Source organism: Cygnus olor, chromosome 5 (assembly GCF_009769625.2).
Source record: "Cygnus olor isolate bCygOlo1 chromosome 5, bCygOlo1.pri.v2, whole genome shotgun sequence".
NCBI classification, from domain to species: domain Eukaryota; kingdom Metazoa; phylum Chordata; class Aves; order Anseriformes; family Anatidae; genus Cygnus; species Cygnus olor.
In genome coordinates this window covers 57,473,917-57,487,286 of record NC_049173.1, presented here as the reverse complement: position 1 = coordinate 57,487,286, position 13,370 = coordinate 57,473,917, and the positions used below count along the sequence as shown (strand labels likewise).

At 34.6% G+C, this 13,370-nt stretch overlaps 1 protein-coding gene across 1 annotated transcript in view; it reads left to right on the top strand.

Moving 5' to 3' along the window:
- Positions 1 to 12,559, top strand: part of KIF18A (kinesin family member 18A) — a 43,695-nt gene extending 31,136 nt beyond the window's left edge. The window contains exons 13-16 of the mRNA XM_040558688.1: positions 6,507 to 6,987; positions 7,296 to 7,400; positions 9,375 to 9,484; positions 11,054 to 12,559. Coding sequence (XP_040414622.1) covers positions 6,507 to 6,987; positions 7,296 to 7,400; positions 9,375 to 9,484; positions 11,054 to 11,202 — 845 coding nt within the window. The 3' untranslated portion in view covers positions 11,203 to 12,559. The remainder of the gene's footprint in view (positions 1 to 6,506; positions 6,988 to 7,295; positions 7,401 to 9,374; positions 9,485 to 11,053) is intronic.
- Positions 12,560 to 13,370: the final 811 nt, after the last annotated feature.

The window sequence follows — 13,370 nt, the reverse complement described above, 5'->3', positions numbered from 1 at the left end:
TGTTTTTGAGATTATCTTATAAGACCCTTTTCTCTATCAGGAGTTTGAAATTACTGTAGAATTTGAGCTGAATTTGAGTGATGCAAGAATGTTTTTCTAAAAGACTTTCTTACGTGGAAAAGCTCTCGGGTGTATTAAATACTATAAAGTAGTAGTGGGAGAGAAAAAGATTGAGACTGTCTGACCATTCATTCAAAACTGTTTCTGTGGTCAGATTAGCAAGATGGTCAATTTTTGTGCTTTAAAAAAAAAAAAAAGATCTTTTAGAGAATACTAGTTAAAGCTTGTAAGTTTTGCCCAGGTCTACGGAGCTTTTCATTCCAACATACTGTATATCTTTAAGGAATGTTTTGTAAAACATGCAAGAAACAACCTGAATCCTAAATATCTGATTACCCTTATCTGTTTTTTTCTTCCTCCACCCCAGGATTTTAGGAAATAAAACAAGATGAAATACCCTCAAATTTGATCTCATGTGAAACATTTGAATTATCTTAAATTTCAGTTTGTTCAATTTTAATAATTTAATAATACTGAAAAATATTTATCCCACTGAATTTACTTGTGTTATATATTGCTTTGTAGTTATGCATCCTTGGTAGTTTAACTTCTTTCTTATGTAAAAAAAAAAAAACCTCATTCTTACACCATGACTGAAAACTTGGCAATTTCAGAATGTCTCCTCTTGCTTAGTTTCATTATGAAGCCTTAATGTGAAGTTTCAGTAATATTTAAACAACACTTTGTACTCTAATAGATATTTTTCTGAACAGTTTTGTGAATATATATTCCTATTTATGTTTACCCATACTATCTTTATAACCTTAATTATATGTTAGAAATGTTGTTTTGCACCTAAAAAGTGCAACCTTGTGAACAACTCAACCATCAAATGAAGCACAAGTTATGAAAACAACATAAGTTAATTTAAAACCAGGTTTAGGCCCATTTTTGGGGTGTTGCTCAATTGAGAGCCGTACAGGATTCAGAAAGCATGGACTGTTAGGTGGAAAGATATGACTGCTCTTTGTGAGTATTTCTGTGAATGGGAGAGTTCTTGGCATTGTTTCAGGCATCCCATTTCCGGAAGCCTTACTGTGCATTAGCATTGAGAGAATGGAATTGATTTACAGGAAGAAAGGGGGGGGGAGGCATCCATCACTTTCTGTAGTGACAAACATCTGAAAGTAAAGTCAATTTATTTTGAATGGCAGGAAAAATTGGGGTGTAGTTCTATGTAGCAGATGACTTGATTAATAATAGGAAAAGTGTGCTCCTTGTATATAGGAAAGATTCGTCACATGTTGAACTGCTTTTTCACACTGTACTGTATAACTGAGTGTTTTTTCTCATGCTGTATAAAATAGTACTGACCACTGGGACCCACTGGAATGCAGACTATATTTTAACCTTTTTCAGTTGACAGTTCCTTTTTGCAAAACTGTTGTTAAACGCACCTTCACGGGGTGTGAAGGTTCATATTCACCTTCATAGTGAATATGAAATAAATGAAAAGGATTCACTAGGCCTCATTTGTAATGTGGAATTCCATGAGTCAGATGTTAGAATAAAAATATGCGATTAGTAATGGGATTAATCGCTGGTCACCCAAAAATGTTGATTGAAACGAGCATGGACCATTTAGCGCTGTTTCTAGAAATAATCCCCTTATACATGTATTAACATCAGTTCTAGAAGACAAGTCTTAGCTGTTATCAGTTGTCTCGTCATGAACTCTTCTCTGTGGCTCATGCCAATGCTGCTTTTCCTGTTAACTCTCATTGCTGTAAATATCTGATATTGCAGTTTCTCTTATGATAAATCTTCTGAGTACTCCTTTGGAACAGGTAATAAAACAAACCTCATACTGTTTGGGTGGTTGTTGCTCAGTAGAGGATGACTTCAGTTTTTGAATTGAGTGGATCTGGTAAGAAAAAATGATAGCTAAGAAAATCTCTGTCAATTATCTATTATAATAATCATCCTGAAATTAAAGATCATTAAATATGTATGTGATCTGTTCTCTAAAATATATTGGGAATTGTCCTTACTTTTTGTAGTTGTAACTGAAAGTGCTAGCTAAGGAAATACAACTTCTAAATTTATCTTTTACGCTAATTCATGAGGTTAACTACAGGTTTTTCTGCAAAGTACATAGTAATTTGCTTTTGGATAAGAAGTGAGTGAACTTAGTATCAGTGAATCATGAGGATCATCTGATGGAAAATATTGAACTGGCCATAAAATTTGAAGCAAATACAAACCATGAACATAACCACCCTGTGTTATTATGAAGTAGGTTTGGAGATTTTCTTTGGAGGTCAAAAGTGTTGTTTTAAGACAGGTTATTTTTGTCCGCTTGCAGTACTAAATTTTCTTAATAAGAATTTTTATGTCCATAAATCTTAACATATGCCTCAGAATATCACTCTTTAATAATATTGAATGAACTTTGAAGGTATTAGAAAGTGGAATCTCACAAAATGCTGAAAGTGTTTTTTTTAAAGGCGAAACGTCTGTTGAAATGACTATTTGAAGTAGTCTAAAATCTATAGGATTGTTGTGTTTGTAGCATCTATTGTTGTCAGATGCCATTTCATTTAAACTTCTCAATGGCAGGTATTTAAGTATCCCCCTAAAATTAGTCCCTAGCTTCAGTATTGCCTTTACTTATTAAGGCAGAAATTGAAACACTGCTGTTTCTTTATTCTGTGGGTTTTAACATTTATTTATTTTTTTCTTGCTATAATCATATTTACTTTAGATAGCAATTGCTTGAATCTATGCACTGTAAAACAGTGAGCTAGGAAAGGAGCTTTTTTTTAAACACTAATGACACACTTATGGGTTTAAGTGGAACTAAGTTAAATATGATGTTGCTGGTGATGTCTTCGTTTACTTGTTTACTGTGTTAGGAACAACCTAATGCTTTCACAGAAAGCTTTGAGAAGGGACATTTCTTGAATATTTTATATGCTTTCCACTACTTAACTGGAAGGAAAAGCTAGCAGGTTTTTTTTTTTTTGAACTTGTTCTTAAGAGTTTCATTCCAGAAATAAGATTTTTGAAATAGGTCTGGGTTTTTACTAACAGCTTATGTTTGCCCTACATAGAACTGTTGCAATTGTCTTTTTATAAATGCTATGTGTATTACAGTATGAAATGCAGCTCATTATGATGAAATTCAACAAATTATTAATGTTGGCAATACTTTTATGTTCTTTACCTATCTCATTCATGGTTTAAATGCTTGCATTTACAGTTAATTTAAAAATGCTTCCAGTATTTGGTCCTGGAGAAGCTTCTAAAACTTGGCACTCTCACCAAAATGTTTCTCCATCAGACTTCCTTCTTAGTAACTTCAGGACATTAGCAAAACCTCAGTGTCTTACAGTAAGCAAACTCTGAAACTGGAAGCTCCTTGTCATAATGCAACAACAAATAGAATTCTAACTGTTATTTTTCCCGAAACACACACTTTCAAATGCATATAAGCAGAAGGAAAACGGAATAAATTAATATTTTAAAGTGTCTTAAAATGTTTAATGGATAGTTATTTCATTGACTAGATTAGAATCATTAGATAAAGCTTTTTATTTTATTTAAGAATATAAAGTGTTATACAAGAAAGCTGTGGTCTCGATTGTTGCTGGTGATGACAATTTTTTTTAAAGAAATGTATGTTCACCTTTTACATAGGAGAAGAATATTGTACTCTCTCAGAAAACCAAAATTAAAGAGTGAGCAAAATAATGAAGCTTAGCATTGTTGATAGTGTAACAGGAGTACGTATTGAAAATAGTTCATAAATGAGTTTCTTGCTTGTTTCCAACAAATCCTGCTGAGTCTTGGAGGGAAAACAGAGTTATCAGCATAAATTTATAGCATTCCAGGTAGTTGCTAGTTATTTGAGGAATGTGTAGGTTCTGTCCATGTAAGAGCGACATTCTGTAGCTGTGGAATGAAACGTAACTGCATTCTACTCTAGCAATTCACTACGACCCTTTTTTTTTTTTTACTGCTCGTGAATATTCTGAAATAGGTTAATGCACATAATACGAGAAGCTAATGTCTCAACGTTTTGCTGCACTTCATCTGGTGAAGGTTGACTGTGAATTTGACTGAGATGAGTTAGAATTTAGGAAAAAAAAGTGTTTTGTGTCTTAACAAAAAAATCCCTTAAATAGTTTGTATATAACAAAATGAAATGTATGTGGATGCACACGTGCATATACGCACGCATGGTTTGGTTGTTTCTTGTCAGTGTCAGGAAGTCTTCTGAGGCTTGAATTTTCCTTGCTTGTTTCGCAAAGCTGAAAGCAATTTAACAGAACCATAACTGTTTGTGTAACTGTCTATGCATATTTTCCCATAAGGACTTAAGCTTAACTTAACCTGCTTTTGTTGTTTGTTCATTGTTGGATAAGATAGTGTTGTGTATTTGTTGATCTGTAGTAGTATAAATGCTTTATCTGAGACTGACCCCTTGCGTGTGGGATGTTTATTTTTCCATGATTGCACTACAGAATAAAGCTAAGGTGATATACAGTACATTTATGCCCTATACGCAAGTATCTAACTTACTTGCTGCTTTTACACACTTTGATACTATCCATTCTATCTTCCCGGAACAGATCTAAGTTTCATGGTAGTACTTAGATCCTTCTGTATCTCCTCACAACTCTAATTTATATCTTCTATTGGGTATCATCTCCTTTGCCTGGTCACAAGGAGTCCATCATATGGTATGTGTAGTGATTTGGCCAGGAGAAGATGTAAGGTGGGGAGGGGGGCGGGGGTGTCTTCCTTCCTTTGAATGCTTTTCTTCAGTGAGCCTCTTATTTGGTTTTTTGCTACAGCATATGATGTGGCACCAGTTAGAAAATTGTCATTCTTAAGTCTTCTTGTCTATAGCAAATGATGTTGTAACTAGGCAATGAGGTCAAAAATAAACCAGTAACCAGTGCTGAGAAGTTGTAACGGGTCAGAGAAAGCATAAAATCATTTGAGCATTTACTTTTGTAAGAAATCGAGCTCAAGCAAGGGGGGTGCAATACTTTTAAGGATACTCTTAATACTTCTAATACTTGGGGGGGGGGGGAGAGTGCAATACTTCCAAGGTTTTTTCTTCTTTAAAGAATTCTTACGGATCTGGTAAAATACCACATTAGGTGAATGACAGAACTAAAGTTGAGCATTCTGAGGAGTTAATTTTAACTTTTTCCTTCTGGAGCAAAAGTAGTATGGAATTAAAGAAGAAATAATTACTTATTGACACTGTTATATGAATTACCATAGTTAATTCCTGAGTAACTTTCAGCATAGTAAAAGCATGAGTTCTTTTTACAATGTAGTTGCTCTTAAGAATGTAAGCAGTAGGCAATGCAGAAAGTGGAACTATGATACTGTGGCTATAGGCTGAAAGGGGGCCAGTCCATAGAAATGTTTAAGGATACTAGCCTTTTTCTTATTCTCTTCGTTTGCAAAGCAAGTTGAATATAGAAGCGCTATGGATTTTGACAGACTTCAACCTTGATTTGTTTGTGATAACTCCATCTCCCTCCCTCCCTTAATTTTTTTGCATTAAACTACTGGTGGTTGACTTAAGTCACCACTAGCCTACCCATTTGAACAGTGGTCTGTGATTTCAAGATTACTCTCTTGAAATCTGAAAGCCTGAATGTAAAGGACCTTTTCTCTCTCACTTTGCAGATTGCTTTTTATTGCCACCTACTTAAAAATAAAAATGACGCATCAAGATAAAACATAAATCAGGATGAATTGTGGCAATGGCCAATTGCTGCTGTATTGCATGGCTTATTTTTAGAATGTTTTGGGTTTTTTTAAGCATATAGTTTTGTTTTCCATAGTTGATGTATCAAGATTAACATGATCCAGGCAACTGCTGCCTTCCCATTTTGTAAGACAGTGTCTCCTTTGCACTGTCAAAGGATTTTTATTTTTCTCTTCTGAACTTATTCAGTCTTCTGTAACAGTCTCTCTTTCTCCTGTGTGTTACTTGCTAGGAAAAAAAATGGACATGATGAGGAGACAGCTGTAGATTACTGTGGTGGTACCATCTTAATTTAAGAGTTGTCATGATAATGTGATCATTTTCAATATTCTTACTCTTCCATTCCCTGTTGTAATATCTCATATCTTAGTTGTGATGACTTATAATATCTCTGGGATTAACTATATCAGTCTATGCATATTTATAATATTCTGAGTGCCACAGAACAAATACTGCCATCTGGACAATGCTGCAAAAGAAATAATATAAGTTATATGATCAAATTAATGTGTAAATGAACAGAATCATAGAATCATTCAGGTTGGAAAAGACCTGTAAGATCATCTAGTTAGTCCAACCTTTAATAAACAGTATTTTCAATAACATGTTCATATCTAATAAATGTATTTCAGAAGCGAACAGGAGGGAAAAAGCAGGATTTAGGTAGTAAACATAGGTAAATGTGCTAACCACTGTTGACTGTGTTGCACAGGTACAACTTCTGGTACACCATCACAAGAAATAAAGGAAAATACACAACTGGTGGAACTTGAAGTACTGCAACAGAAGAGAACTAGGCGGAAGCTAATGGACTCTCCGGTCACAACTCCAAGTCCTGCCGCATCCAAGCGCTACAGCCTCCCTCATCTGGAGGATTCTCTAAGCAAGGAGGTTCGCCCCATCATCTATACACCAGAATCTTGCAGAAGACCAGTACAAAGCTGCAGTATGCAGACTGTGGTAAAACAAGATTTACACCTTTCAAGCCAGCAGGAAGCAAATGAATGCGATACAAATATGCAGCTGAAAAAGGCCAGTGTTACGGACTTGACATGTGATGTTATCCCAGAGTGTGATGAAGCTGACGTGGACTCAACAGTAATTCTCTATGAAAGGACAGGTGAAACAAACGAAGCTTCTGTTGACTCATCTGTAAAGCAGTTACAGCCATGCAGCAGTAGCATTCTGCAAAGGTATTTTCCATTGATGTGGGAAAGGACTGTTACCCAGTCTTGTCCCATTTTTATTTTCCGAACACTTTAATTCTGTTTATTTTCAAAGAGGTAGTTTTTGTCATTGATGTTAATTGAACCTGTAACACCTACTAATATCTTGAAAATCAAACCTTGAACTATAACAGGTATCAGATTCAGTTCTGCCATTACTTGAAATCAATGTTATTGATGACAGTTTTTTTCTTTAAAAAAAAAAAAAAAAAGAGGCAATTTTATCTGACTTAGGTCCATAACAGATTTTACTAAATATAATCATTTGATTTCAGATTTGGTCTCTCTTCCTTGAAAAGCAAAAATCCTACCTCAGTACTTGAGAAGCCCTCATATATGGCAATGACTTCTGCTGCTGAGAGAAAGCGAAAGGTATTAAGGTAAGGGTAAACTAACTGTGCCAATCCCATGTAATTCAGTTTGTATTCATTTCTCATGTTCTTACTTCAGTTTTATGTTTCAAATCTGAAAATTTGTTACACAAGTCACCTGAACCGACATACAAGATATTTTGACTCATATGTTCAGCAATTCAGATGCTTCTTTTCTTCTTGGCAAGCTGAGTAGAATGTCGTATGCTTTGTTTTGGTTTAGGGGCTCTGTTATTGTAATTGGACAAGTACAAACGAACATTGTCTTCCATATTTACTGCCTATTCGGCATGGGAAGATGTCATACAATTCTGAAAAAGAAATTCCGTTATCAACTAAAGATGTAACTTGAAAATGTTAGGCTTTTGATGGAAGGCATTTGACTACCAAAACATAAAGAACAGAAAATGTTTGACAACATTTGTGTAGCCAGTGCCTTTATTTTTCTGATAATTCATTAGCAGTCCCAGTTATTATGACTTCTCTTTTGTGATGTGCTCTTAGAAAAATTCCCATTTTGTCACTTCTCTATTTAGATCCTGAAAGACCTGAACGGCATTTGTAAGGAGCAGTAGAAAAGCTAGAACTGAGTAGACATTAAATGGAGTTGTACTACTTTTTGGTTGTTTGTTGTTGTGTTTTTAATTAGTTTTGACTTTGTTAGTGTATTCGAGGGTAAGCTATCAGGTCAGTACTGATGAAAGAGGTCCTTTTTTGGTTTCAAAATCAAAAATAGATACCTCTTTTTTAAATAAATCATAGTACAACTCACATGTTGTTGCTTAGTGAGTGGAGCTGCCCCATAATAGGTCTTGTAAAAAATGTTTTAAGACTATTAGAAACAAGTAGCATAGGTATGTCACAGGCCATGGAAGAAACGTCAATTCTTGGTGGCTTTGTATCACTGTTTATGAGGAAGTAAGAGGGAATGAAAGTTCCTTACTTGTGAAGGAGAAAAAGATGCTTGTGACTTTACAGAGGATGCCTTCTTTCACTTCCTGTTCTTTACTTTTCTTACCCCGTGGGTCTTTGGTGCTTTCCTTGTTTTAAAGTAGTTCACTCCAGGCATTCATCTCCTACTAATGTTAAAATAAAAATATAAATATCGGACACTTTGTATACTGTAAATATAATTGGATATGGTCCTACTGTTAGGAGAGAGGAGACAGTCTGTCATCATACAGAGTCTGCTTTTACCAAATAGCATTATATTCTTATAAGCATAAGTTCTCTTCAAAAAAGCATCGAAGACTGTATTTTAGGATTCATACAAGACAGGCATGTCTTTGCTGCTTGCTATGTATTTTTGGTTAGGTGGAAAACTAGAAGAAGTTAAAGGACTGCAAAGTGAGATAATAGAATATATTAGGGGGATGGGAAAAGCATAGAAACTTGGACATAAATAGAATTAGCTTGTTTATGAGGCTTACTCCCAGAGTGAAACGAGGGAAGTAAGCAAGGGAGGTGCATAAGGCTGAGATGACTGATGGGTTCATATTTTTCAGTGCAGATCATCAGTGCGTCACATGAAAGGATATAAAATACAAAGATGTTTTTCTTAGTGATTTTGAAGCTATAACAACTTTTTGCAACTTAGCTGAAAAGTATCGTCTGCTGTGAAGCCACCCAGTCCAACTCTGTTGGAACCTGTAGAAAAATACTGTAGTGATTTAAAAAAAAAAAAAAGACTTTTTTGATGAAACCAACTTGGTCATTTCAAGGATTACATATATACGTAAGTTAGTGTGCAATGACCATCAAACTGTCTTCTGCAGTCTTCCAAAAAAGAAGGGGTGGGATGGAGAATAGCATCCATATATATATACATCATAGAGAAATGAGTTTATTCATTGCTTTCTGTTGAGAATGACTAATACTGGCTAATATAATTTGATGTATTTTGCATATTGCAACATCTACATTTCTGTGGTATTGCTGATCACTTGACTGATGTCAAACTTTTTTTTCTGGCTATTTTTCAAGTTCTACGTCAAACACTGGGTTAGGTAGCCTGAAAGAAGAAGTTCCTGCAAAAAGTGTTCGACAGGAAATTGTGTTAAGCAGTCGAGTTTTGCGAGTACCCAAAATGGCAGGTAAGTGTCAAAATTTGAATATGTGACCCTGTGTTGGCAATTATGTTTGTACAGGAGGTCCAAAATTCGGGTTAATGCTAATGGTTTGGGCAATTTAACAGCATTGTTCCTCTGATCAGGATCAGTACACTAAACCATTGGTTTGAATAGTATATCCGTTCACTTAAAATAAAATTCTGAATATGATCTAATCAATTATCTGGATAGCACCTAATCAAAATTCAGTATTATTACAAGCTTGGTGAGGAACACCTTGTCCCAGGAATTGAGGACTTGGAGCAAAATTGTGTGCTTGTTGAGATATTTATCTGGTACCAATTTTCTTTGCCAATTGTAATTTATCAAGAAACAAAACCCTTTAAATGTTTTCATACCTGTTTTCAACTGTTTGCTTCTTTTTATAACACAGCATGGATTTGGTTTTAAAGAGACTTGTGGGTCTTTTTCAGAGATTTACTCAGTATACTTTAACACTACTTTGGGTCAACACAGTATTTGAAGAAAAAAATAAAGCAATATTTCAGAATTACTTCTGAACTTGTTTGGAAGTATCAGATGATATTCTGTGGAAATTTATAACAATTGTGTGACTATAAGTACATGACTCGTGCTTGAGGTATATAAATGTACTGTAACAATTTTTTAAAAAACACCAACTTTTCAGCTAAGGGGTGCAAAGCTTTTCAAAACTTGAAAAAGTTTGTGCCTTTCAGAGTTCTTGATGCTATCTTGATGCTAAGTTGCTTGGCACCTGCAGTAGACCAATCACGTGACTTTTCTCACTGATAGTACACCAGTTTTACAGTACATATGTGCTTTTGTGTAAGAACCAATGTGAGAGGAAAAAGTATAGATGAATATGTACTAGTGTTGATTCATGAAAAATTGTCACCGTATTAGAGTAACGTTTGTAAAAAGTGTAAATCTGATGCTAAGCTTTGCCTAACCAATAGTTACTTATTTGGCAAAGTATATTCACGGTTATATTAGTATCAATTTCTTCTACTAAAGATTGGGTTATAAGCTTAGCAAAATTGCTCTCTACACTGGTACTATTAAAAAAAACATGTAGTGACATACCAAATTCTAAAATAGAGAATAGATCTTTAATTTTTGAAGTTTAACTGATCATAAAATACATCTTATTTTCAAAAGTATACATTATAGGAGAAGAGTGAAACATAAAATCCCGAAGAGGAAGAGTGACATTCAAATTGAATTAAAAAAGTTTCTTCAATGATGTAATGTTCATTTTTTGGTAGTGCTCTGTACATAATCAGGATTAATAAAACTTTAATATATCTCTACATTTTTAGATAGACTGCTGTGCCATTTTTATAACATCTCGTGTCAGTTGAGTCCTATTGTTGGACTTCATAGGTAATTAGCACACTGCATTACTGAGCTGAGAGTGATTACACTTCTCATATCAAAAATAGGCTTTAAATAAGGGCAAGAAATGTGTGCAAAAGTTTAGGCATGCTCTGAAGAAGAGATCAAGGTATGAGACATTCATCCAATGAACATGAGCACAATTTGACCTATTTGTAATAACATTTTCTTCACTAGGAATTGGAAGGAGGAGTTGGAAGGAAGAACGGGATGTGTCAAAAAACCTTGCTAGAAGCCTTTCTGAAGGAAATGTAGCACTTGGTGCTAAATCAAGGACATCAAAAAATCTTCTACTTCATGTTTGCAAGAAAAAAAATAGGATTTAGGTTCATCCGTAATTCATGCAGGATCAATGTAAGGCAAGTGAGAACAGAGTGACTTTGCTTTCCCTCTTGTGAATTATTTTGTGTTAAAGATGTCTCAGTAATAAAGAACTTTAAAAAAATCCAGTTATTGGAAATAGGAGGATTTTGTTGGATTCTAAAACACAATAAATTAATTTGTCTCCTGTTTGAAAGCTTACAAATATTCTCAGTATATTAACAAATGAATATGAAATTTTATTTCAAGTTGTGAATGGAGAAGTGCATGGGATATCTTACACCGTAGCCTTTGAGCTTTTCCCTGTGTGTATGACTAATAGAATAATACTTCATACAGTGCAAGTCTTAAAGGCAATCAGAGGTACTGTAACTTTTTGAAACGACTCTACATTGCTCACCTATACTCAGTCTTAATTTTGCAATAATTTTGTCATACAAAACTAGAAAAATTCTTTGGACCCGCTAAATTTTCATTGCAGTTTCATAGTGTTACCATGGTTTTTCATTTGGAAGCATGTGAAAGACATCAATATTGAAGTGTATTCATGTTGAGCATTAGGATGCTATTTTACTCTTAGGTAACATTTTTATTGTGGATAGGTAATACCAGTGTAGTGCCAGGAGACAGAAAAATCTTTACAAAAAGGGTTTTAATGATGTATTATGTCTTAAAGTTTAGCCTGTGTTTCTAACGTTTTACTTGGTTGTAAATGTTCCTGTTTTGTATTTCAGTTTTGAATTCATTTGTAAATAGGATAATTATGTTAATAACTTGGAATAAATTGAGTTATAACTAAAAGCATTACATGAATTGAAAAATGTACTACTTCGTGAGTCAGAATTAATTTTGACAAATATTACTTCATGCTGTATGTTTTGATAAATGATTACTCTTCAAAGACAAGTAGGTTTATAGTTACATTGTAACCCTGACAGCCTGCCCACCCTTAGCAACATCTTTCTGGTGTATTTGGTCTATATAAGTGTAGGTGTATACGTAAACTTCCCCAAGCTGATTGGAACTAGAGGAAGAAGTCCAGTTACAGTGGAGTTAAACATCTGTCTGAATTCAGCAAGCATCTTGCAATCCAGTACGTTAAGCAGCATGAAGTATGCTGCGGAAGAAGGTTCTGGCTTTCAGCAATAGTAATGGGCTTAAAAGAGCTTCACAGGTGGTGGTTGTTGCTGTTTAATCACAAGTTTTCCTTTGATAGCAGAGAACTGGGTTATGGGATCTAAAAGCTTTTATCAAATTCGTTCCTAAAAATATTTCAGTATTACCACAAGTTTATGGTTTTATACATGTATTTTTGCTCTCTGTAGTCTTTGATATTTAGGCAAACTAATACAAACCTTCTTCTCAGTTAGATCTCTCCTTAGCTGTTATGTGTTGACATGGTTATTGTTGGAGCATTTTCAGAAGACTTGAGAAGAAGGAAATGGTAACTGCGTGTATAAACTTTCAGGACCACTTGTGGGAGGAGCAGACAACATTGCAGAGGCTTTCTTCATCAGGAAAGCTCAAAGAAAGAGTAATTCCTTGAAACAGCATTGCTAGTTAAAAACAGAGGTGAGAAATTAAATCCTCTTATATTTGCATTCTGAAAGGATATATAGGTAAGATCATTGTGGTGAGCACAGGTTCATACTGATTGCATAATGAGAACTGAGGAAATATTGGCTGTTTAAAAGGTTGTTAGGACATTGTTCATAAACATAAGATAAGCAGTAAAACAAAGAGTTTGGGACTTGACCACATCCCAGCCAGATGATGTAATAAATTTCAGTAGAATGAAGGGGGTGGTGAGGAAGTCATTTTAATACTTCTCTACCATGATGAACAACAAGATTTTGGGATTAATTTAAACTTATGGTTCTGGCACCAGGCACAGCTAGAATTGTGGAAACTGATATGTTTTTGATTTGAGTTTTTTTTCCCAAGTTGTGTTTAATACAAAATGTGCATGGGAGCTCTTATTCACACTGCTTCACATCTGCAACAGGCATGTTGGGCTTTGCTTATAAATACAGTTGTAATGCATGTTGCTTTTATGACATGTAAGGCTCAAAATAGACATTTTGAAAGGTTTTTAGACAAGCTTGTTCATGCAACATCTTGATGCTCACTCAAAACATACAACTGATGAGATCTTGCTTGTTGGTTGTGTGGT